This window comes from Anolis carolinensis, chromosome 1 (genome assembly GCF_035594765.1).
Source record: "Anolis carolinensis isolate JA03-04 chromosome 1, rAnoCar3.1.pri, whole genome shotgun sequence".
NCBI lineage: Eukaryota > Metazoa > Chordata > Lepidosauria > Squamata > Dactyloidae > Anolis > Anolis carolinensis.
The window spans coordinates 265180570-265204546 of NC_085841.1; the positions used below are offsets into that span (position 1 = coordinate 265180570).

The following is a 23977-nucleotide window of genomic DNA, read 5'->3' on the forward strand; positions in this document are numbered from 1 at the left end:
CAGCCAAGGACCAAGAATGCCTTCATTAGTCAAGGTGGCTCATTAAAAAATCATTGTCATAGCAATGGCTCAGGATGATGGAATAGCTAGAAGGGGGTTTCAGCCACAGTTCTCCTGCAGCCCCCCCCTCCACATCTGAAGTACTCAACTCACTAGACCCAGTGATATCTACTTTTAAGAATTTGCTACAATGGGCTCTGGTATTTGCTAGGCTTTGTTTCCAGGACACACACACATACACCAGGGATACGAAAATCTATGGATTCCCATGTCCCATTATTTGCAATGGCATAGTAAAATGATGTCCATTATACAAAATAGCAAAAGCATGGTTTGCTTTTACATTTTTTCAAGCTGTGGTTAGTTGAATCTGTGGATACAGAGACCATGGATACAGAGGTGGATTGTATTTGGCACTGTTTTGAGATATACTGCTCAGACTCTACTTGCTGTTAAACTCTTACAAAGCATTTACATACAAGTAAAAAGGTGTTCCCAAATTTCTCAAATGTCCTCTTTTACTCCTTCTCAGCACAAGCAAAGAAAGAAGTTGTAGTTTTTTTCTTCCAGATAAGATGGGCACCACTTAACAATAACCAGAACCCTAAACAGTGATCTGCCTGTCACTCAAGAAACCACATACTGACTCAAAAGATCCTTGACTAACTTTTTTCCAGGATCTTCAAGGACTTTTTTGCTGGGGAAGAAATCTTACCCTTTGCTATTCATTTTGAATTTCCTTTATTAGATGGAAGCTTGACAAAAAAATAATACACCTCCCCAAAGACAAACATGCTTGGCTGGTTACCAAGGAACTGGAAGCGCATCCTCTATTTACCTCTGCTTCGACGAAGATCCTCACGGCCCCACCTTGTTAGACCCTGTCAAACATACTAGGAAAACTGCCAAGATTACCTGCTATATAAGACTCTGAGAGTCGAGGTGAGCTAACCCTTTTGGCCCAGAAGCTGGCTGAACATCATCCCACCAGACTCCATTCAAGATGGAGTTTGGCACAGGGAAGAGAACGCCTTTATGGGCCGTCATATTTACAATCTGCTGTATCCAACAGAAAGGTAAAATCTCCTTTGTTTTTTGACTTCATTTCATTTCTAATAAGCAACCAATTAGATGTCTTAATTCACTTTCAAAAGTATATATCATTCTATATTGAAAGTCATACAAATATTTGGATTTCCATTATTCTCATCCCACAACACTGCAAACTATTGTACTCTTTTAATTAAACATATAATTTTTGGGGATATTTTTATTTTGTCCTGCAGCCAAAATATATAATGATATCTTCACTGTGACAGTTTTGATGAGTGTGTAAAATATATCAAATGATCCTGTTCCTTGAAAAATTACCCATCTAGTAGAAACATAAGCTCTTTAATGAAACTTTTTGTTTGTATTAGAAAATACATACATCTTATTTGGAAGTCTGTTAAAATAAAATCTAAATTGTGTTCAGTTATTTCACGGTCATATCAGATTGCATTATACATCCAAAGAATGTACAACACTGTATCTTGTGTCTGTATGTTGTCAGCAAGTGTTACAAATCGACGCATAATCGTGACACTGTAGAAATGCGAGGTCACGGTGCTGTAACAGTCTTCTTATTTTCTTAAGTCTGGTAAATAAACATGCAACTTTGCAACTGTGAAAAAGATTAAAGTTGTGGTTATTGCAAAGCTCTGCAATATTGAGAGTGTGTTGCCCAGCCTGCACAGAAGCCAGACATTTTGGAGTGCGTATACACTATGAAGTTATAACAATTTGATGCCATTGTAATTGTCACAGCTCTGTCTCATGGAACCCTAGAAATTATTTTCTTTTAAGGATTTCGGGGGGGGGGAGGTTGGGGTGGTCCCATTGGAGCGTGGTAGTTACCATGTTGGAATGGGGACAACCTCTGGGAAAGCCCAGGTCTTTTGGGCACCCGTGGGGACTTAAACCCACAACAAAGCGGGTTCATCTTAAGTTTAAATCCTGTCTGGAAGTGCCCTAAGTGTTCATAGATCTTTCATTTTATTTCCTTTAGCACATTGGCTAAAGGGCAATAAGAAGAAAAGACACGTGAAACCCTTCCATGAAGAGCACCATAACAGAAAAATGTGGCCCCGTGTTCAGTCCTCAAAATTCTCCATACTACTGCATTTTAAAAGATCCTAGCAGGGCTGGCCCAGGGTTGCTTGCTGCCTGAATAAGAACAGCAAAATACATCCTCTTCTTCACTTAACTAACTTGAGATGTAATATACTCAGTGGACTGTGTGTGATGTTGAGTGCCAGAGATGGGTCTTTTCTCAAAAGAGATTCTAGATACTTCCTCCTGCAAGTTATGACAATGTGCATATGCAGATTTAAAATGCCTAGTTGAGAAAACTGAAGTTTTCTCACAATTTTTGAAGTATGAGAACCCATATAGCTAAACAACAAAACATCTATGCATTTTCTTCAGTTGGAGAAAGGCAATACATAGAATATTTCTTTTAGACAACTGACTGGCTATAGTGAGAATGAAATGCTGGACTATGTGGTTCTTCCCATTAAAGCATGCAGAACACAATTGTGTCAAATTCAATCAGCATTTTGGAAGGTGCTTAATTTCATATCAACATCTTTATAACATGCTTGAGCTGGATCGTTACCATTAAAATTGCTTTATTACTGGAATACGAACTGGGAAAAAAAGCATATTTAGGGTTTCATTACATTAATTTGGGAAGGAGTAGTGGTGATTTCCCAAACTTCTCTGATAGAAGTTTGGGAAATCACATACAGTACTTTGGAAAGAATTAGTTAACAAATATAATATATATAAAAACATCTGTACAATCTTTGTTTTTCTCTCTCACACTTTTTTGGTAGTCTCTAGCAACGAAGTCATATCTGGAAAAGTGACCATCATTCCACCAATTACGACTCCAGTTATCACATGTAAGTTAATAAAAAAAACCTACCTCAAATATTCATATGTATCTATCAGATCAGTCTGTAAAAATAGTAAAGGTAATAAAGTTATGAAGAGGATGAATAGATGGGTAGATCATTCAACTGATAAAGAGCGAGTCAGACAGGCACTTTGGCAAATCTGGAAAATAATTCATTTTGTATATTCATTTAATGCCTGATAAGTGTCTTTCTTAAGTCTGTATGCCTTGGGCCTACTGTTGATGGACTTTGATGCCAAGATAAAAAAAGAAATAATGTTATTTATTGTTTTTATATTTTGTATTTGTTGGCTATTTTATTGCCATTGCTTTTAGATTTAAAATTTTATTTGGAGTGTTTTATTTTCTCCTGTGATGACCTATGTTTGCATCTTGAAGTCACAATTTGGATTTCTTGGTTAGAAAGTGCAATAAAGTAGGGAAGCAGACCTGCAAAAAAGAGCAAACACATTACTTCTAGACTTAGGATGTACCTGCAGGCAGGCCTGTAGCGAGGGGGGGGGGGGTTTAGGGGTTCAACACCCCCCCCCCCCCCCCCGGAATTTTTCAAGTTATAATAAAATCTCGTTTACTCATGAATTTTAACTGGTTAACCAAATCCCCATGCTAAGTCTATGAGATGCAAAACATTAAGAGTCCCTCCAGGCACTATCTCAAGCAGATATTGACAGGTTTGTAGCGGGGAGGGGTATGTGCTAGGGGTTCAACCCCGAAATTTTCAAAACCCCTCCCGAAATTTTTTCTGTCTACGGCCCTGCCTGCAGGCATTTGTCAATCCCAAAGAATGGTGGAAATAAAGGAACCTGTTTCATGCTTCCTGGTGGTTTTAGAACATCTCAGTCTAGGGTTTGTGCTCTTTAGAGCAAGGAAATACCTAAGTCCATTCCTTTCACTTTTTGTTATTATATCACATTAGAGGTTTACATTTTCTCATTATAAGGTGATCGTTTAACTAGGATGTTTTGAAAAGCATAATTTTCTGTCACTACTGGTAGAGTCAGGACAATGAACATATCCTATTTGTTCAAGTTTCTGGAGCTCTTTCATGTTGAATTTAATGTCACAAAAAGTAGGATTGCAATTTTTGGGCCCTATAGGTTTTGGTATTAAACTGCACACTCAACAGTTTGACATTTTATAACCTATAGCACACTGAAATTTTATTCTAGATGACATTGGTCTTTCTTTTCTGCCACTGAGCATATGCATGGGTCTGTTATATCCTCCATATTTCAGCTTAACCTAGAATAGGTCTGTGAATTACATGACCCTCCACATATTGTTGAACTGCAACTCCCAGAATAACTCACCCCAGCTCTGCTGACTAGAGTTACTGGAAATTGTAGGTCAACTATCTGGTGGGCTGAATGATTGCTAACCCTGGCAATTGTGGGGGTAGCCATACTTGCCTGTTTCTGAGGTCAGTGTTCAAGAAAAAAAAGTATATTCTGAATATGCTATGTGCAAGTAATACTATAAGTTGAGCATCTTTTATCCAGAAATATGAAATACTCCAAAATTGTCTATATGGGTAGCTGAGATAATGATGCCTTGATAGTTCACTTACACAAATTTTGTTTGGTGCACAATTTTTTTATTTTTAACAGGTATTTGTTTACTTCCCTTCATGTTTTTTTCCCATCACATTATAGTCTAAAACATAGAAATAAAATATTAAGAGGTAAATATTGCAGGATAGAATTACTGCCCAGATGGTTTTAAAACAATGCTGACTCCCTCAAAATATTGGAAAAGCATAGAGTTTTATATTATTTCTGATGACAGTGGCCCCCCAGAAAAATTACCAAAAGGCAACCTCGGCAGTTGTGAAGGAAGCATTTATGTGCCTGTCCCAATTATGAAATTGTTATAACATAGTACATTATAAGTAACACAAGCACAAAATTATTTTAAAATCTTCTGTACAAAATTACCTTCAGACTATGTGTACAAGACAGATAGATAGATAGATAGATAGATAGATAGATAGATAGATAGATAGATAGATAGATAGATAGATAACATACATGAATTTTGTGTTTAAATTTGGGTCCCATCTCCAAGATATCTCATTATAGATGTACAAATATTTTTTTAAAAAACAAAACCAAAATAAACCAAAGCACTTCTAGTTCCAACCCTTATTTGCACACAAGTATATGATATGATCCTAATAAATCAACTGACCTGCAAAAATTGTAGATGATTTTCACATCAATATAGACATGCACAGCATGACTTATAAATTCTTGTGAATTCACAGCTTTCAATAGAGCTCACAATGGACAAGTGTGCAGCACATGGGGCAACTTCCATTTCAAGACGTTTGATGGAGACATGTTTCATTTCCCTGGGCTCTGCAACTATGTCCTTGCCTCCCATTGCAACACTCCCTTTGAGGACTTCAACATCCAGATGAGGCGCACAGTGGTAGGAGACACAGCAGTTATCAGTTATATCACCATGAGGCTGGATGGAGTTGATGTGCAATTAGAAGAAGATGCTGTTGCGGTGAATGGTGAAAGGTAACTACATCGGCCAGTGTACCAGACTTTAAATGAAATATTTTGGAGGATCATAACCACAATCCTTGCCAAATTGTTGCATGTTATGTATGCCCACAAAATGTTTTTAAAACTAATGCAAGCAAAGATGGTCAAATAGAAGTGTTTCTATATTGTCAGAAATATTCCATATGAATCCAGATAGTGTGAAATCCAGGAGTTTTTGAGATGAGATGTCATCATTGTATCTAATTCAAAGAAATGCATTTTTTCATAAGTTTTTATTGAACATTTTTTAAAAAATTCACAGAAAAAGAAAACAAAAACAAAAAAGAGAATAAAGGTAGCAGAGTTATTGTTAGTAAATTTACAAATGTCTATTATGTCGCTGAGGGAGAGAATGGGACTTGTGGGGGAAGAGAAGTTTTGTGTTTGTCATAATTATTACACCTGTTTTTTTACCATTATACACACTGTTTAAGGTATCAAAATTCCATATTTCCTCTATAACAAAAAAGCATACTCTTGTCATTTGATGCTAAACTGGTAGTCATGTTTTCTTATGTTGTTACACATTCTTCCTGTCTTCTCTTCCAGATCTTTACATTAAGAGTTCATATTCATTATTCTTATCAGTTTGTTTGTTTATTTAATATCTTTTATCTAATTTAAATTATTGCCATATAAATCTTTAAAAAATAATTCCTTTGTTAGTAAACTAGTACTGTGTAGGTAAGAGTCTACTATGAGTAAGAAATGCAATTTCACCTCTTCTTAGTCACTGCTATACATTAGGTCTGGAATTCATGGTTCCAATTAGTAATGGGTAATCTAGAGTTATGCATCTATAACTGATTCACATTCATGATCCCTATATAGCAGAATGACATTTCCATCCCCTTCCTACCATCAGTCTCCAGTGTGTAGAGGAATTGAGACAAGGATCCTGCTTCTGGCAGTCTCAGTGGAGATTGCTGGCAAGAGGAGCCGATGGAAACATCAACCTGTTGCATCCAGATCAACAAGAGAACAGAGCTCTGTTGCTCACAGTGAATGCTTTCCAGAAATATAGTATGAGGGAGAGGGCACTGGACCAAGAGACATTATTTAATAAGTATACTTAACTGTATCTAAGTTCTTGGCCATAGTTTTTAAGGTTTGTACTGGGAAATGTAATTTCTGAAACAATCTAAGGCAGGCATCTTCTGATTGAATTGCCATTCCTTAATCTGGACATTCAAATAGTCAGAAACAGGAAATGTAAATAGGTGCATCAACAAATCAACCTATACAATGTCTTTGACATCCTTTTCTTCTTACTGCTATGGATTTCTGTGAGTAGGAATATTGATCTAGTATTCCCAGGTATTCTCAATACCTGGATTTGAGAGTGAAATGGTGATGCTCCATAATTTTCAAATAAGATGTCTCCAAGGAAAAAATGAATGTTGGGTGGAAAAGTAATTGCTTTTTTGCCTCTAGCTAAGGAGTGAAGTCAAGATACCTGAATAAAGCAATCAACAGCATTGGTTTAAGACAGAAGTAAGGAAAGACATTGAGGCAAAGAAGGGTGGATTTTGGACTCTGCCATAATCATTGTATCTCAGTCCAGAATAGTTTTCCCTAATGTGGATCCCTCCAGATGGCTTGAACTTCAGCTCCCATTATCCATGACTATTTGTCATATTTGCTGTATCTTAAAACACGGGGAAACAGGCTGCTCTAGAAGTCTGATATAGGAGCAATGGGCTTTGGCTGACAATGGATTTTTGGTGTGCAAATATTACAGACCAATGGCCAAAATGATGTGAATATTACACATGAATGATAATACTTCAGTAACCTTTCTCCAAAAGAAGTCACACATTTGTTAGTGCAGAACTCTGAAATTTTCACTATTCAAAGAAATTTTATGAATGTAATAATACTGTGATATATATGACACTCAATATTTCTTATATTTTCTCATTAGGGTTGAGCTGCCCTACAGTGGAGCTGGATTTCTAATTGAAAAATCTACCACCTATGTTATGATAACTGTCAAGTTGGGCTTAAACCTAATGTGGAATGAAAAAGACAGTCTAATGGTAAGTGCTAGATTATATAAAGACATGACAAGTGCAATTTGTAATAAAATGTTGCAGCATAAAATGCTGTTGTTCAGGTTTCCATTCAACCAAACATGTCTTTCTTCAGGATTCTCCATAGCATTCCTATCTACCCCTACTTTTCCATTCTTCATCCCCAGCAAGCATTCGATATTCTGTGTCCATAGACTATTATAAGTCCTCACTGGGCTATTTGGGATTTTTTTTGTTCCTCTTCATTTTTTTCCTCTTTATTTTTTGTTCCTCTTCATAAATGTTTTGTCTGCTTTCTCTATGCAGCAGTTTTTCATCTTCAGTTATTTGCTACACAGCACTTATAATTCAGCAGGTCATATCCTTTTAGTGTAATAGACAATGCCACCCAAATGAAATGTCTCAGCTTACCTGTTCCATTAGGAACAAGGAAGCTTTAGCCGACAAGATGTTTTACACTATAGGTCCCACCAACATATACCATTGGTCAAAGCTTGATGTGGCTGATGAAAATATCTTCCATAGATAGATGGGTGAAAGTTTCCTCTCCTCTGTATTACAAAATGCTTCAGGTTGTGGGGTCATAATGTATCCAACATATTCTATTAATTCATTTTCATCATGAAAGTTGACTTGGGCCTTGATGCTCTAAGATGAAACAGAAATGCACTATGTAACTGCTTCTAATTTGAAGTCCTTAGCCTTGTCATGAAGATGTGAATAGTTCCTTGGTTCACTAGTGGCTGTCACACTGAGTGCACATTGTGTATTTGTGTATGTGCATGTGTGTGTGTGTGTGTGTGATCACTCATATTGGTCATGTGGTTTTATTCCCAGTAAAGTGCCTACTTCCAAGAGTTAACCTCTTTGCAACTTGTATTTAACTGAAGATGGTTACCAAAATGGGTGTCCCTCCCCACTTTAACATTGGACCGCCTTTTTTGAAGATAAAAACAAATTTAGATTTCATAATCAACATATTCACATCTTTGCAGGAGATGCCACTTGCCATCTCAGTTTCTCATTTTCTAGTAAAATTTATATTTGATAAGCAATAACCTTTACATACATTCGAGGTGTTCTGCTCTCTCTAAAGAGTAGAAAGTTGAAGATGAAGAGTGGGCAATATTTCTGTTTTGAATGTTAAAATGAAAACTAGGTTGTTGTGAGTAACACAAAGTTTGCTAGTGATTCACAAATCAAATCCCAATTTTCTGTTCAACAACGTTCACATAAAGTTGCTAAAACACAACACTGATGGAAACTGTTTTGATGACTCTAATGCTGCTGTTGTCTTAGATTTGCAATATATTTTGTGGCATGCCTATCTATTATCTTTTATCAACTCTCCTCTATACAATTTCAGTTGGAACTAGATAAAAAATATGCCAACCAGACCTGTGGGCTTTGTGGAGATTTTAATGGCATTCCAACTTACAATGAATTCATTTCAAATGGTAAGAATAATAAATACTGTTTACTGAATTTGAGAAACCATCTTTTGAACCATTATTCATGGAGACTTGTGCTTGAGCATTTCAGTTTTTTACCCATCTTGTGGATAGGGAAAAGCTCTTTAAAAATACAAGATTTTAGACATTCAACTTTTTAAAAAGCACAAGTCGTTTTGCTCCATGTGTTTCATTTTCTACTTCCCTCCTAAAAATTTCATACTCTTGCCCTACAGATGATGCTGGACTATATTATCTCTAAACATCTCTGATCATATGACATGTTGCCTGAGGCTTACAGAGTCCAGCTAGAGTCCAGCATCACCAGGAGGGCCACATATTTTTCACCAGCAGAATATTTATATATTTGGTGACCTTCCGTTTCCAAGGTTATCAACAACGGGTCTAATACACTTTGCTGCTTGTGGCAGTATTACAAACAATATCTTAATGTTTAGTGTATATGTGGTATTTTAGAAAAGGGACCACTATATTTTCTCTATATAAATCTCTTTATCTTCCATACTTCCTCTTTATAAATCTCTCGTACCTCCGCTATATAAATGTCCTGTCTTGGTTTATTACAGGTGTCCACTTAACTGACCTGCAGTTTGGAAATATGCAGAAGCTGAATGGGCCAACAGAAGATTGTGAGGATCCTTTACCTATTCCTCTGAACAACTGCACTGATGTATATGTAAGAACTTAAATGCTTACTCTTGTGTTTTATACAGTACAACTCTAGTATCCACAGGATCTGTACATTCAGTTTCATTTAACCACTTTTCATAAAATATGATCCCTGTAGGCATTTTTAGGTCCATCAGCATGACTACTGTAGGGACTGCAGTAGTGCAGAGGGTTAAACCGCTAGCTGTAAGAAATCTGTCGACCAGAGGGTTGGAAGTTCAAAGCTGTGAGTCAGGGTGAGCTCCTGACTGTCAGACCTAGCATCTGCCAACCTAAAAGTTCAAAAGCATGCAATGCGAGTAGATCAATATGTACTGCCTTGGCGGGAAGGTAAAAGGGTGCCCCGTGCAGATAAGCAAAACATGTCGGCAATATGATCAGAGGTAACAGACTCCTTTGCATGGAACAAGAGCAGTTCCCCATGGCCGGAGTTGAGCATCGCCTCCAGACACCAGAAATGAAAAGGCGGGGGGGGGGGGGGGCGTGGAGATACCTTTACCTCTGTCTGTCTATTGTATGTTGTTGTGTAAAAGGCATTGAATGTTTGCCTTATATGTGTTTTGTAATCCACTCTTGAGTCCCTCCAGGGAGAAAAAGTAGAATATAAAGGTTATTATTATTATATTACTGTATTCTTCTGTCAGAAGTCCTTAATTTCAATTGAGTTTGCTATTATTTATGTTTTTGTGTATTCATGCAAAGTTCTGGACCACAACCTCCCCAAATATGGGGCATCATACTATATTCATTTGCTTTTCAAATTATGTTAGGATCATACAGAAGATTTGCCAGATATTATATCAGGGGAAAACAATTGTGTCTTTCCCTCATAAAGAGTAGCTCATCTCTAACAAAGAGGCATTACGTTACAGTTCCAAAATGCAATGTACACTGTCCTTTCAGACAAATGTATGAGTCTTCAAAACCAGCCTTTTTAGAAATGTATATCAATTAAGCCTTTTTTTTCCAACCAGGATATTTGTCGACAAGTACTAACTGGGTCTGCATTCTCTCAATGTAATGATGTCGTCTGGGTGGATGACTACATTGATATCTGCATACAGGACTTGTGCCTCTGCAATGAGTCTGATAACTTTTCCTGTCTCTGTCAAACTTTTGCTGAATACTCCCGGCAATGTGATCATGCGGGTGGGCAACCTGAGAACTGGAGAACCCCAGAACTGTGCCGTAAGTATAAACCATAGCTGTTCAGTGTTCAATATGAATGTATCCAGTTATGTTGTCATTTTGCAAAATTAGGTCAAAAGGTTTTATTTGTTTAAAGCAGATTGTGCTTCATATGTCCAAAGTTGAACTGAAATTGAATTTTCTCCCTTTCAGCAATGGGATGTCCTTTCAATATGGAATACCAAGAATGTGGATCACCCTGTATGGATACTTGTACCAATTCTGAAAGGTCTCAGCTCTGTGAAGACCACTGTATGGATGGCTGCTTCTGTCCGCCAGGTAAGCTTTCTTCCTCAAGTGCTTCCAAATGGTAGGTGAGAGAACTTCCATTTATCCTCAGCTCTGCTATCAATGTGTGAACTTCCTCCTGTCCCACTGCTGAGGCCACCAACAGGGTAGACCTCATAGGTGCCCTTGTGGTCCCTGCCTGAGACATTACTCACAGGTACTACCACAGACTCCACTGAACTTAGGCTTTCCAATGTTCCCTATGTAGCATTAACAGAGACAGAGTGAATACAAAAATGATTTAATAAACAGAAAACATGGGGTGGCTACACTAGGTACCTAAAAACAGTGTAGCCTACATCTCAAAGCCTTTGGTTGCAGTAGGAGAAACTTTTTGCATGCTGCCTCCAGAATGAATGTCAACATCCTCATTGGGAGAAATATTAACAGTAGGAAAGAGATAGAAATCTCTGTTAAGTTTATTTTTCAGAAAAACAACAGAGTTCTACTGCACCTTAAAGACCGAAACATTTGAATTGCTATACTTTCACAGTCCCCAGTCCGTGTCATCAGATGCACAAATCTGTTGAAATTAGCTAGATTCCATGAAAAGCTTCTGCCAGATAAAGACATAAGGTTGTTGTTTCCCTCTTAAGATATTCCCTTATGTGGGCAAGAAAGTGTTTAGCAGAATATACATGTTTTTTTTTCTTTAAAGCCTTTTTGCAAAAAAGATGGAAGTGTTAGATTTTATCGCTGTAAAATTGTGCAAAGAATAAGATGATGAAGAGGAAAGACATAATGCCTCTTTCCCACAACCGAGATTTAAGGTTAAGATAAAAACTAAAAACTGAGATAAAAACTTTTTAAAAATTATATATGCATAGAAATACAGGGGGGGGGGGACACCTATAGTAAAAAATGTCCAAGTCCAGTTTTCATTTGAGCAATTACCATTTGGTTTCTGTTAACTATTCTAATACAGTAGAGTCTCACTTATCCAAGCTAAACGGGCCAGCAGATGCTTGGATAAGCGAATATCTTGGATACTAAGGAGGGATTAAGGAAAAGCCTATTAAACATCAAATTAGGTTATGATTTTACAAATTAAGCACCAAAACATCATGTTATACAACAAATTTGACAGAAAAAGTAGTTCAATACGCACTAATGTTATGTTGTAATTACTGTATTTACGACTTTAGCACCAAAATATCATGATATATTGAAAACATTGACTACAAAAATGGCTTGGATTATCCAGAATCTTGGATAAGCGAGGCTTGGATAAGTGAGACTCTACTGTATATCCATTAAGCTCTGTTTTCTCTTCTTATAAAATCATTGGAAAATATAATATGTATACTATTAATTTTGCTAGGAACTGTATATGATGACATCAGCGGCTCGGGTTGTGTTCCACTTGAACAGTGTTCCTGCATTTACAATGGCAAATCCTATGCTCCAGGGGCAACCTTTTCAGAACCATGCCGTTCCTGGTAATGTGTGTGTGTGTATATATATGTGTGTGTGTTTGATGGTAGGATTTTATTTAGCAAGGAATGCTCATGGATGGTTTTGCCAGTTTCTTCATCTAAAATATAGCCTACAACACCTGGTATTTGTTGGTGAACTCCCATCCAATTACTAACCAGGGGTTGGCCCTGCTTAGCATCTAAGCTCAAATGGGATCTAATGTTTCTAGGGTATTTAGACTTCCTTGGTAATTAGATTCTTTGATGAGAAAAAAACAGACAGGCATCCATCTTCTTTTTTAAAATCTCAAGAAAAGAAGACTCCACCACACTCCAAGGCAGCCACAGAATCCACTGCCAAACAACTTTTACCATCAGGAAGTTCTTCCTAATGTTTAGATGGAATTTCTTTTCTTGCAATTTGAATCCATTGCTCCATGTTGTAGTCTCCAGAGCAGCAGAACACAAGCTTGTCCCCTCCTCAATGTGACATTCTTTCAAATGTTTAAACATGGCTGTCATGTCCCCTCTCAGACTTCTTTTCTCCAAGTAAAACAAAACTCAGCCCCCTCAGCCATTACTAGCAGGGTTTGGTTTCCAAACCATTGATCATTTGAGTCACCCTTCTCTGGACACATTCTACGTTATCAATAACCAATACTTTAAAAAACAAAATTTATTCCATAACTTGAAAATGTTTATTTTAACATACAGTACAAAGCATGATGCTCTATCACTGTTAGTCATAATACTTTTCTTCAAAATGCATGTGTTTTCATTTGGTTTCTTCTAGTCTCTGCGCTGGAGGCCAATGGGACTGCACTGATGTTCCATGTATCGGTACTTGCTCAATAGAAGGTGGATCACACATCTCCACTTATGATGAAAAACATTATGATGTCCATGGAGACTGCACTTATGTTCTGTCTAAGGCAAGTTATATAAGATGAGCTATTGATAAAATTAGCAAAAATGCCTATCTGCTCCTTGTGTCTATTTTTCTTTTTCATACGTTCATACACACACACACACACACCTATATACACACACCCCTTCATTTTCTGAAATTATGAAACCAGAATCTTTGTTCCTGTGGTAAATCCCTGGCTTGGATATCCCATTACACTATTTATACATTTTTTTTCTGAGCTTTATATCCACCTCATGTGAAGTGGTGGCATTCTTGTAAATTTGCAAAAACACAGGCATAAAAGGGAGACCGTGTTGGGGAGGGGTGTGTGAAAAGAGAAGAATATATGAAGCTTTCCTTTCAATTTCACCCTAAATCAAGTGCTATTAGGAGTTTGGGAAATATCAAATTAAAGGAATGTGGGGTTACCCCAAAAGATTACAAACAGTGCAATCTTTCTGACAATTTTGATTCAAAGTGGTTCCAGTATTTATTAATAAAAGCTACCCAAATTCTCTTTCCATATCTAAAAGAGTTTCTGGAAGATGTTAAGATAAATCCTAAAACCTTAATTCTTGCAGATTTAAGGTAGGTTAGATTGATTTCTCAACACTATTGCACATTTCAAAGTCTCTTGAAATAAGTTAATAGTAATTCTTATTTTTGCCCACCTAGGCTTGCGATGACAACCTGTTCACTATTCTTGGAGAGCTCCGCAGGTGTGGCCTAACGGAGACTGAAACATGCTTAAAGATGATAACCCTCAACATTAATGGAGGCGAGACTGTAAGTAATCAAAACAATGCTTGGAGACTACTTTATAAGCCTATATGGGTCACATGCTGACAATATTTTAGTAATCTGTGTGTAAAATAAAGAATATTTGCTTTTCCATTTTGCAGAAATATCTTCTGCTGTCAGAATAACAAGATATCAGATGTATTTTTACCTTAATCAAACATCAGGTAGAAAAGGCAATGGAGGTTCTATTGTTTATGTAGTCATTTAATTTATACTACAAATAAATTTAGATTATTTGTAGCCAAAAAGCCCCCAGAGTGGCTTTAAAATGTTCATTTGTTCACAAACTTGGTGTAAGAAGGCTGCTCCTTTCTCCCTCCGCGGCCAAAGAGTGGCAATTGGTACAGAAGGCAGGCTTTTGATTAGCTGCTGGGACCAAGGCATGATAGAGCTGTGCCATGCTGCTCTTCTTTCTTTTAGAGACCAAAACAGGAACACTGGGTTGGAGAGAGGGTCTCACCAGCCACTGGGACTAAGGCCCTATAAGGAGCGGCTTAAAGAGCTGGGCATGTTTAGCCTGCAGAAGAGAAGGCTGAGATGAGACATGATAGCCATGTACAAATACGTGAAGGGAAGTCATAGGGAGGAGGGAGGAAGCTTGTTTTCTGCTGCCCTGCAGACTAGGACACGGAACAATGGCTTCAAACTACAGGAAAGGAGATTCCACCTGTACATCAGGAAGAACTTCCTCACTGTGAGAGCTGTTCGGCAGTGGAACTATCTCCCCCGGGACTGTGGTGGAGGCTCCTTCTTTGGAGGCTTTTAAGCAGAGGCTGGATGGCCATCTGTCAGGGGTGCTTTGAATGCAATTTCCTGCTTCTTAGCAGGGGGTTGGACTGGATGGCCCATGAGGTCTCTTCCAACTCTACTATTCTATGATTCTATGATTCTAAGGCATGATGGAGTTGTGTTTGCTGCTCTTTTCTCCCTCAGAGACCAGAACAGCAAGTGGCTACAGATGAGGGGGAGCCTTTATCCAATTGCTGGGGCCAAGGCATGATGTCCAGCTTCACTGTAGAATTAATGTAGCTTGACACCACTTTAACCACAATGACTGAATGTTATGGAAACCTGGGTATTGTAACTTAGCTTTCTCTGCCAAAGAGTGCTGGTGACACATCAAACTATAACTTCCAGGATTCCACAGCATAGAGCCTTTCCAGTTACAGTGGTAACAAACTGCATTCATTCTACAGCATAGATGCACTCACAGATGTTCCATATAGAGGACTCCATATAGTGGAACAGTATCATTTTTGCCATTTTTGCCTTCTTCCCCTAACCCCCAAAACCCACATATAATCTGTTCCAGGGCACTGGCAGAACAGCACAAGAAATGGCTCAGAAGGCTGTGAACGAAATTCCACCTAATCACTTTATGCCTCAGAGTGTGATGGAAGCTCCTTCCTTGGAGGCTTTTAAACAGAGGCTGGGTGGCAATCTGTCAGGGATGCTTTGATTGTGCTTTTCCTGCATGGCAGGGAGTTTAACAAGATGTCCCACATGGTCTCTTCCAACTCTATGATTCTATGAAATGAATAGGTGACAATTTACTTCCCTCATTCCACCTGTGATTGGAAGCCTTCCTCTGGCTGAGGTGCCCCCAGGCCATATAATTTAATAAGAATGTGTATTCATATCTGGATCTCAGGGCATCTGTTCATACTCAGTGGGCAGTCCTATATTGTCCCTGTGACATCTTCTGGACTCCCAGACTTTCCCTCTGTAATACAGAGATATGAATTTAAAATCTTACAATTATTCAATCAATTATAGGATTTTAAATTTGCTAATATCAAATAGCGATGTTTGTCCAGATTCATAAATCCCCTCAAGAAATACAGTTTTGTTATGTGTGGGTATCAAATATTTGAGAAAGATGCAAGAATATGGAAAAATCCATTAGAACAGCACTTTGGTTATAAAGGAAATTGAATGAAATTGATTCCTGGTTAACTACTGATTTAATATTTAATATAATCTGGTATTAAGCATTATTGCTTATACATTTGAATTTGAATATATTTGAATACTTCAGTATGAAATGGCTATTATTTTTCTAGGGGCCGTGATTGCGCAATAGTTTAAACCCTTGTGCCGATTGAACTGCTGACCTAAAGGTTGAGTTGCTGACCTGAAGGTTGCCGGTTCAAATCCGCGAGATGGTGTGAGCTCCTGTCTGTCTGCTCTAGTTTGTGGGGACATGAGAGAAGCTTCCCATCTAACATATCCAGGCGTCCCATGGACAACATCTCTGTAGATGGCCAATTCTCTCACACCAGAAGCAACTTGCAGTATGTTCTCAAGTCGCTTCTGACATGATTAAAAAAATTAGTTTCTTGTTTTTTTAATGAAGGGTTTCATTAAAATGTGTTTGTAAATGTGTATGCTATATACAATAAGAGTAACAGAACAATAATAAAATAAGAGATGAAATATTGTGGTAGAAGTCATGAACATTGAACTGACACATATTAAGGGGAACACTTTAGAAATGCAAAGATTGCCTATGAGAGTTATAGTCCCAAAAGACAGCTCTAGTTGAAAGTATCATAGTTAAGAGTTTTACTTATGCTATCAGTTTGTATTGTCCCTGATCTTTTAATATCAAAGTTTAGGAATGTTAGAATTTGAGGTTCTTTGTCATACATATTAGACAGTAAAATAAATTACCTTGCTGTGGAAATAGTTGTTTTATTTTTAAAAAATCTATAATAAAAAAAATTACTGCAAAGACTGGTCTTTATAAGTGAGGTGGGTGGTAGTGGAATAACAAGCTAAAGTTTATAATCATAAAAGCAAACACTGACACTGGAATTGTTTAGAACTTGAACAGGGATATCATCTTACGGTCTTTACCAATTTATGAACTTATGACGCAATTTATAATTGTCCTGAGTAGTATACTTTTTCTCTTTCTCACCAGAACGTTGTGATCAAGCCTGATGGTGACGTATTCCTGAACTGGATCTATACCCAACTACCTATCTCAGCAGGTGTGTTGCATATCAGAAATGTCTAGCTCTCACCGCAGCCTTTGGCATGTTGCCCTGTCAGAGAGAAACTCCGTAGAGTGGCTTGCCATTCCCACAAGCTGGCAAGACTTGGTTCAGTTCTTGTTGCTGGTGCTTTCCCCAACCAAACGGCCTTATCTGGAAAAAGAAAGTTGTAATTGGAGAAGAAAAGGGTTATTTTTTGTGGGAAATAAACTTTCTTGTTAACTGTGCTTTAAGGACATTCAGTTACCGTAATGCACTGAAGGAAAGTCTGACTTTGAAAAATCTTTGAAGCCTTCAGCTAAGAAATTAGAGAGGCAAGTTGTTAACCTGGGGTCACCCTAATGAGCATAATGGATTGCTATCTTTCCAATCAACTAGTGTTTGCTGTAAAACCATAAACCACCTCAATATGAGAGTATGGGAAGGACTGCAATCTTCTTTATAAAATTGCTTAGACTTGTGGTTTTTGTTTTTGAAGCTCTTCACCAGGTGAGGTGGCCACCAGAAATAGGACTTTTTTTTCTTTTGGCGCAATCCACTTATTGGATTCTCACCTGAGGAATTTCTGGGCACATCATATCCAGGTGGAATCATTATGTGAATAATTACATTGCAAGTCCTAGAACTGGTTCAGTGGCTTACACATACCAGAGGTTGGCCTCAAACTGTTTCAGGATCTGCAGCATCCATAGCTTGACAGCTGCAAAGAATGTAGCTTTTGTTTTCAACTCTCCCTGCCAGAATGTGCCGTGGAGCCCTTTGGGTGGCCGCAGAGAAATTCATATTTTGTGGAATCACATTCACTGTGCAGTGTGGTTTATACTAGATCATTAAAGATCCTGTTTCGAAGTATCTCAGATTAAAGGTCTTAAGGCACACTGCAATGCACATTCACAGTATATGTAAGCACCACATTCTCAAGCAGCCTTTAAACTGCATTACATGGTCAGTATATATGTGCTTTTTGTAATCTTTTAGGTACCAAACAAAGTCTGTTGCTGATTCTCAAGCTTTTGATGGCTACAATAAATTATTTCAAAGGATATTGCTAGTTGGGAACTGTGTGTATATATGTGTGTGTTTGTGTATACATCTATATCTGTATCTATAACGCAAGCAAGCAAATGAACAAATCCAAATCCATGCAATATCATGCTGAAGAAGTTCGGTTATTGTATCAGCTCACAGCACAAGATTATCAAAAAATTGGAAAGTTGGATGGTCAGTGTGGATTGATGTGATGACTCGGGCTAGATCTACACTGCCTTTAATCCATTTTCTAAAACCAGATTATGTGCTTTGAAATGGATGATATGAGTCTACATTATCATAATAATCAAATTCAGATAACCTGCATTCAGAAACCAGATAATATCACAGTGTAAATGGGGACTCAGTTTACACTGAAAAATTACTGTCCAGGATATGTTCCTGGACTTACTATGAAAATGTGGAACCACAACTAATAGCAAACTCTGTTAAAAAGAACAGTGCCTGCTGGAAACATACCATACACCCAAAATGGAGAACTTAAAAAATGCCTAGAAAGAACACCTCTCTCACATTTCTAGATCCTCTGCTGTGGTTTTGTGGTCAATTTCTAACAGAATTATACCATAAAATCACACACTGGAGGACCTAAAAATGGCTAAAAATAACACATTTTTGGAATTTCTAGGTTCTCCAATGCAGTTCTATGGTCAGATTCCAGTGGAAACATACCATAGAAACATGCTGAAAGACCTTGAAAATGTCTATAGTGGGCATTTGTTGCGGATAAATGAAATAGCAGGTACCAATCCCCCAGAAATGGAAGCCATACTATAAGTATAATTTTATATTACATTGAGCCCCGTATACATTCTCAATACACACATATATATATTTGTATGCACTGGTCTTTACATAAACATAATATGGCCCCCTCTCCTCAGAATCTGATAGTCGTTGCAACCATGACTCTCAAAATATATGCCTTTTTTTTATTCGTAGCCAATGTGACCATCTTCAGTCCTTCCTCTTTCTTCATAATTGTGCAAACCACCTTTGGCCTCCAGCTTGTCATCCAGCTCACACCCATGATGCAAGTGTACATTTATCTGGATCCATCTTTTAAAGAGAGAACATGTGGTAAGAATGATTTAAAAACCATTTTTGGACATACCTGGGTCCAAAGTATATTGTTTATGGTTTCCTGAATCATTCAAATGCTTTGGATTTTCTTTTAAAGGTCTGTGTGGAAACTTTGACAGCCGTGAGGCAGATGACTTCCAAGTCCTAAGTGGAGTGGTGGAAGGGACAGCCGCTGCTTTTGCTAATACCTGGAAAACTCAGGCAGCGTGTCCCAACATCAAACATACATTTGAGGACCCTTGCACACTTAGCATAGAAAATGGTATGTATATATATTGAGAATTTTAAGCAAAATACACACATTCTGTTAAACTATCTAGCTAGCTCATGAAGAAAAATGGGCTTTTTATTTAAAAAAAGGAAACAGTAAAAAAAGTAATAATAAGGGGAGAGGAATCAGAAAATAAACAAATGTGAAATTTAATTTACCGGTAATCAATTTTTTTAAGAGTGAAAGATGCTATTAAGTCTACTGAAATGGGTATCCCTAATTCTTTTTAAAGTTGTGCTTATTGAGGTTACAAATAGGCCATAAACTGCCACACCTAAGGGTACCTATTCATCTCTGCATAAACATATATAGGGAAAGGGAATGAATGTTTTGATCAGTTCCTTCCTTCATATTAGGCAAATACTACAGTAAGTGTAAAAGACATTGCTGAAGTACCAAAATATCCCAATTAAAATTAGGGAGATGAGCTGTGCTAATACCTGCCATTTGGATCTACAACAGTTTCAAAAGTGATATGTATTAATTTCTTCTTGTTATAGAAAAATATGCCAGTCACTGGTGTGGGTTGCTGACTGATAGTGAAGGACCTTTTGCTGAATGCCATTCTGCAGTGAATGCAGCTCCTTATCATAAGGTATTATGTGAGCCATTACACTTAGCTCTTCACATTTTCGTTTTCTCTAGGTCCTCTGGTGTGGCTTTGTGGTCAACTATCATAGAATCACACTGAAAACCTAAAAGACCCTAGAAATCTCTAGGTCCTTTAGCACGACTCTACAATCAACTTCCACTCGAAGTTGACCATAGGGTCATACTAAAGGACCTAGTAGTTATTAAGGAGGTTTCTCTCAGATTTTGTTTTAAAAGGGGGAATTTTATTTGCATTTTTCCCATTTTCCTGCATCCCTATCTCCAGCGAATGTGGGGAGCTGCATGAGCATCTAATTTAAAAAGAACCTATGAGAAATCTATGTATTTGGGGTGGGGGGGGGGACCAGTTGTTATTACATGGTTAAAGGAGTGATTTTAAGCAGATATGTTTTTAAAAGCTATTATTTGCTTTGGGTCAGTGGAGCTACCACCTTTGCTTTGTTCAGGGCACAGACACAATTTGCTGCTTCTCCTCCTCCTTCAGTTTATTTATACCCCATTTTTTCTCTCCACAAGGAGACTCAAAGCAGCTTATAACCTCAAATTCCTTTTTTCTTAACATTGGATATGACAAGAAACTTCCTTTTCTCTAATGAAATCCAAATGTGAGATTCAACTGGAAAACCAGAGACCAATGTCATGAAGAGCTGTTGTGATAATGGGAGCAAGAAGAATGGTTTTATTAATATAGAGATGTCTTGCTGGCTGGCCAGAAATTACCATACTAAGGCTAAAATGTGGGGCAGATATAAACGCATTTAGATAGGGTTTCCAGCTATTTTGAAGTCTGGGAACAATATTAATCATGATTAGAGAATAAGAAAAAAAACTGGATACTTCTAAGCATTAGTTCACAAAATACATGTTTATAATTTGATGACTACAATGCCTTATAATGGCTCATGTATGAATGAGCCAACACAGATCAAACACTGTAGTCAGAGTGTTCGTGTCTTTCCCAGACACCTAAAACAATAGTTTTCAATAATAACTTTTCACACATTCATCTGCAAATTGTTAATCAGTGATAAATTATGTCCTATATCCATGTGTGAACTGCTTCTAAGTCTTCAATGCTAGTTGAGAGGTTGAGGCAAAGGCTTTTGCACCTGAATGCAATTAAACATCTATTATCAATATAGTATGATCTCTAATTCGTTTTTCAGCACAATATTTGTAATCTCAAATTTCTTTTTCTGAACATTAGACACTGGGCCCTTCCACACAGCCATGTAATCCAGAATATCAAGGCAGATAATCCAAAATATCTGCTTTGAGCTGGATTATCTGAGTCCACACTGCCATATATTCCAGTTCAAAGTAGATAATATGGAATTTTATTCAGCTGTGTGGAAGGGGCCTCTATAAGACATTCTCTTTTCATTTGTCTAATGAAACACAAAGGCAAGATTTTCAACAGGAATAGTCCATACATAAAAACAGATTTGGAGCAATACTTGTGACATCATCAAAATGGTTTGAAGTCACATGATAAATTCCTGGAGCTGTAGCGAAGTATATAAAACCCAGCACACTAGTTGTATGGGAGAACACTTTCCACTAAGACAAACAGATTGAAAGGGGACCCAAGTCAAAATCTAGTGGAAGACTTCACTCTGATGGTAGGCAAAACTTTGAAAGAAATTATTTGGAATTAACACATTTTAACAGAAACATCTTCTCTTTCTTAGAATTGCATGTTTGACACTTGCAACTGTGAGAGAAGTGAAGATTGCATGTGTGCAGCCCTCTCGTCCTATGTCAGAGCCTGTGCAGTTAAGAACGTTGAACTTCCAGGATGGAGGACCACTGTCTGTTGTAAGTGCTCTGAGCAGCCACCACAGGGCTTTCGTGAAAGAAATCATTCTGCCATTGATTTAGATCAGTATCTACACCTTGCAGGGTTCTGCATTTCAAAGGAATGGATTACAGGGTCCAAGTTTCAGTAATAATTCCCAGCTATTTCTATTTATGGAAAAGGACAGACCTGAACATAGACAGACATGCCTTGGTTATATTCTTGCTGTGTATTAGAGAAGCGCCAAATGACACAAATCCATATTATTAACTAGGATACATTATGGAATACCCCACTGATTTATGTTATATTTAATAGTTGCCCATTTGCTTTTGGTCTTTTTAGAAAATGCTGGTCTTAAATGGTCAGGCATTTGGATGTCTTAACAATCACTGCTACTTATGCAGTCAGTCACATTTGGGCAAATTCAGAGGGCAGTTTTCTACAATCTGGACCCACCACTGCATATTGCAGCTCAAAACTGAAAATGGGGTTGATTGCAAGTCTACCTCTAGTTTTATAAGGAAGAAGTGCTTTGTTTTGAAGAACAGTTGCTCCTCAATGGGCCCAGGAGCAGAAATTCCATGTTCCATTCCCTGAGACTCCAAAGAGATACAAAATTAGTAGAAGACTGTTTGTCCCATGTGACATCTGTATGCCCACCGTGATTCAGTTTAAACAGCTGAGACCCTTCTCCAAGGCAGCTGAATACTAAGTACAGAGTCCTGGTCAATTTAGACCTACATCAATTGGCCTCAGAGTAGCCCTGGATTCAGCATATTCATGCAAAATCAGGGGCCACTGATGAAAAGCATAGGAGCATATTCGCTCTGTTGAGATGGCCTGCATGTCACCTCCTGTATTACAGCCACCACTACTCCTAGCTAGAGTTCCTAGCTATCAAGAGTACTTGTGCTGACATCGGAAAAGGGCACCCACACAACTAACAAGAAGGAGGTTGATCGCAGTGTCCTGTTCTGATATCAGGGTGGAGCTCTGTACCAACTAGGAATGGCAGCAGTGGCAACATGAACATGATCCTCCCTTTTTTCTGCACTGATGAGCACAAGGAAAAGCGTGATAGCATCAGTGTCCAATCTGAACAGTGATTGGGCCAAATTAGACCCGAATCCATTATCCACACTGCCCCAGGACACTCTGGAGTTTTTCCCAACATTTCCCAAAGCAAGACAAAGTCAGTTTAAATTGAAAAAGAATGACGATACTCACCACAAGCATCGTGGGGACAGCCAGCAGTCCCTTTGAGTCCAGCATTTGGGGCTCATGTAGACAAGTCCTGAAAAATCATTGTACATAAACTTTGAAATGCAGCTATAAAGCAGCAAAGCCTGGATTCCTCAGTTCTTCCTTAGCAGACATTTAACTGACATTGGGTGCATCTTATACCGTGTTTCCCCAAAAATAAGACAGTGTCTTATATTAATTTTTGCTCCCAAAGAGGCACTAGGTCTTATTTTCAGGGGATGTCTTATTTTTCCATGAAGAAGAATTCACATTTATTGTTGAACAAAAAATGAACATTATATACTGTACAGTAGTTGTCGTCACAAATCAGCATAACCAGACAAACCATGAATCCTATCAAAAATTTCTTGTTATTACTATTATTTCCATGTACAACAATCAATGGTACATATATTTACCAATCCTGCATGCTCTGGTGTTCTGTTCGGCGGGCATGCTTCCAAACAAAAACTTTGCTAGGTCTTACTTTCAAGGGAGGCCTTATATTTAGCAATTCAGCAAAACCTCTACTAGGTCTTATTTTCCGGGGATGTCTTATTTTCGGGGTAACAGGGTATGAGCTGGATAAACCTTTAATCGTCATGGCTCCATCTTAAGGAATCCCAGGA

At 37.9% G+C, this 23977-nt stretch overlaps 1 protein-coding gene across 1 annotated transcript in view; it reads left to right on the forward strand.

Moving 5' to 3' along the window:
• Positions 1 to 271: 271 nt before the first annotated feature.
• Positions 272 to 23977, forward strand: part of LOC107982821 (mucin-5AC) — an 80491-nt gene continuing 56785 nt past the window's right edge. Inside the window, exons 1-16 of the mRNA XM_062966247.1 lie at positions 272 to 1076; positions 2880 to 2948; positions 5226 to 5487; positions 7439 to 7553; positions 8914 to 9004; positions 9586 to 9695; positions 10663 to 10876; positions 11030 to 11155; positions 12486 to 12603; positions 13373 to 13511; positions 14165 to 14275; positions 17217 to 17286; positions 19282 to 19419; positions 19520 to 19684; positions 20194 to 20288; positions 21997 to 22123. Of these exons, the coding sequence (XP_062822317.1) occupies positions 1004 to 1076; positions 2880 to 2948; positions 5226 to 5487; positions 7439 to 7553; positions 8914 to 9004; positions 9586 to 9695; positions 10663 to 10876; positions 11030 to 11155; positions 12486 to 12603; positions 13373 to 13511; positions 14165 to 14275; positions 17217 to 17286; positions 19282 to 19419; positions 19520 to 19684; positions 20194 to 20288; positions 21997 to 22123 (2023 nt within the window). The 5' untranslated portion in view covers positions 272 to 1003. The remainder of the gene's footprint in view (positions 1077 to 2879; positions 2949 to 5225; positions 5488 to 7438; positions 7554 to 8913; positions 9005 to 9585; positions 9696 to 10662; positions 10877 to 11029; positions 11156 to 12485; positions 12604 to 13372; positions 13512 to 14164; positions 14276 to 17216; positions 17287 to 19281; positions 19420 to 19519; positions 19685 to 20193; positions 20289 to 21996; positions 22124 to 23977) is intronic.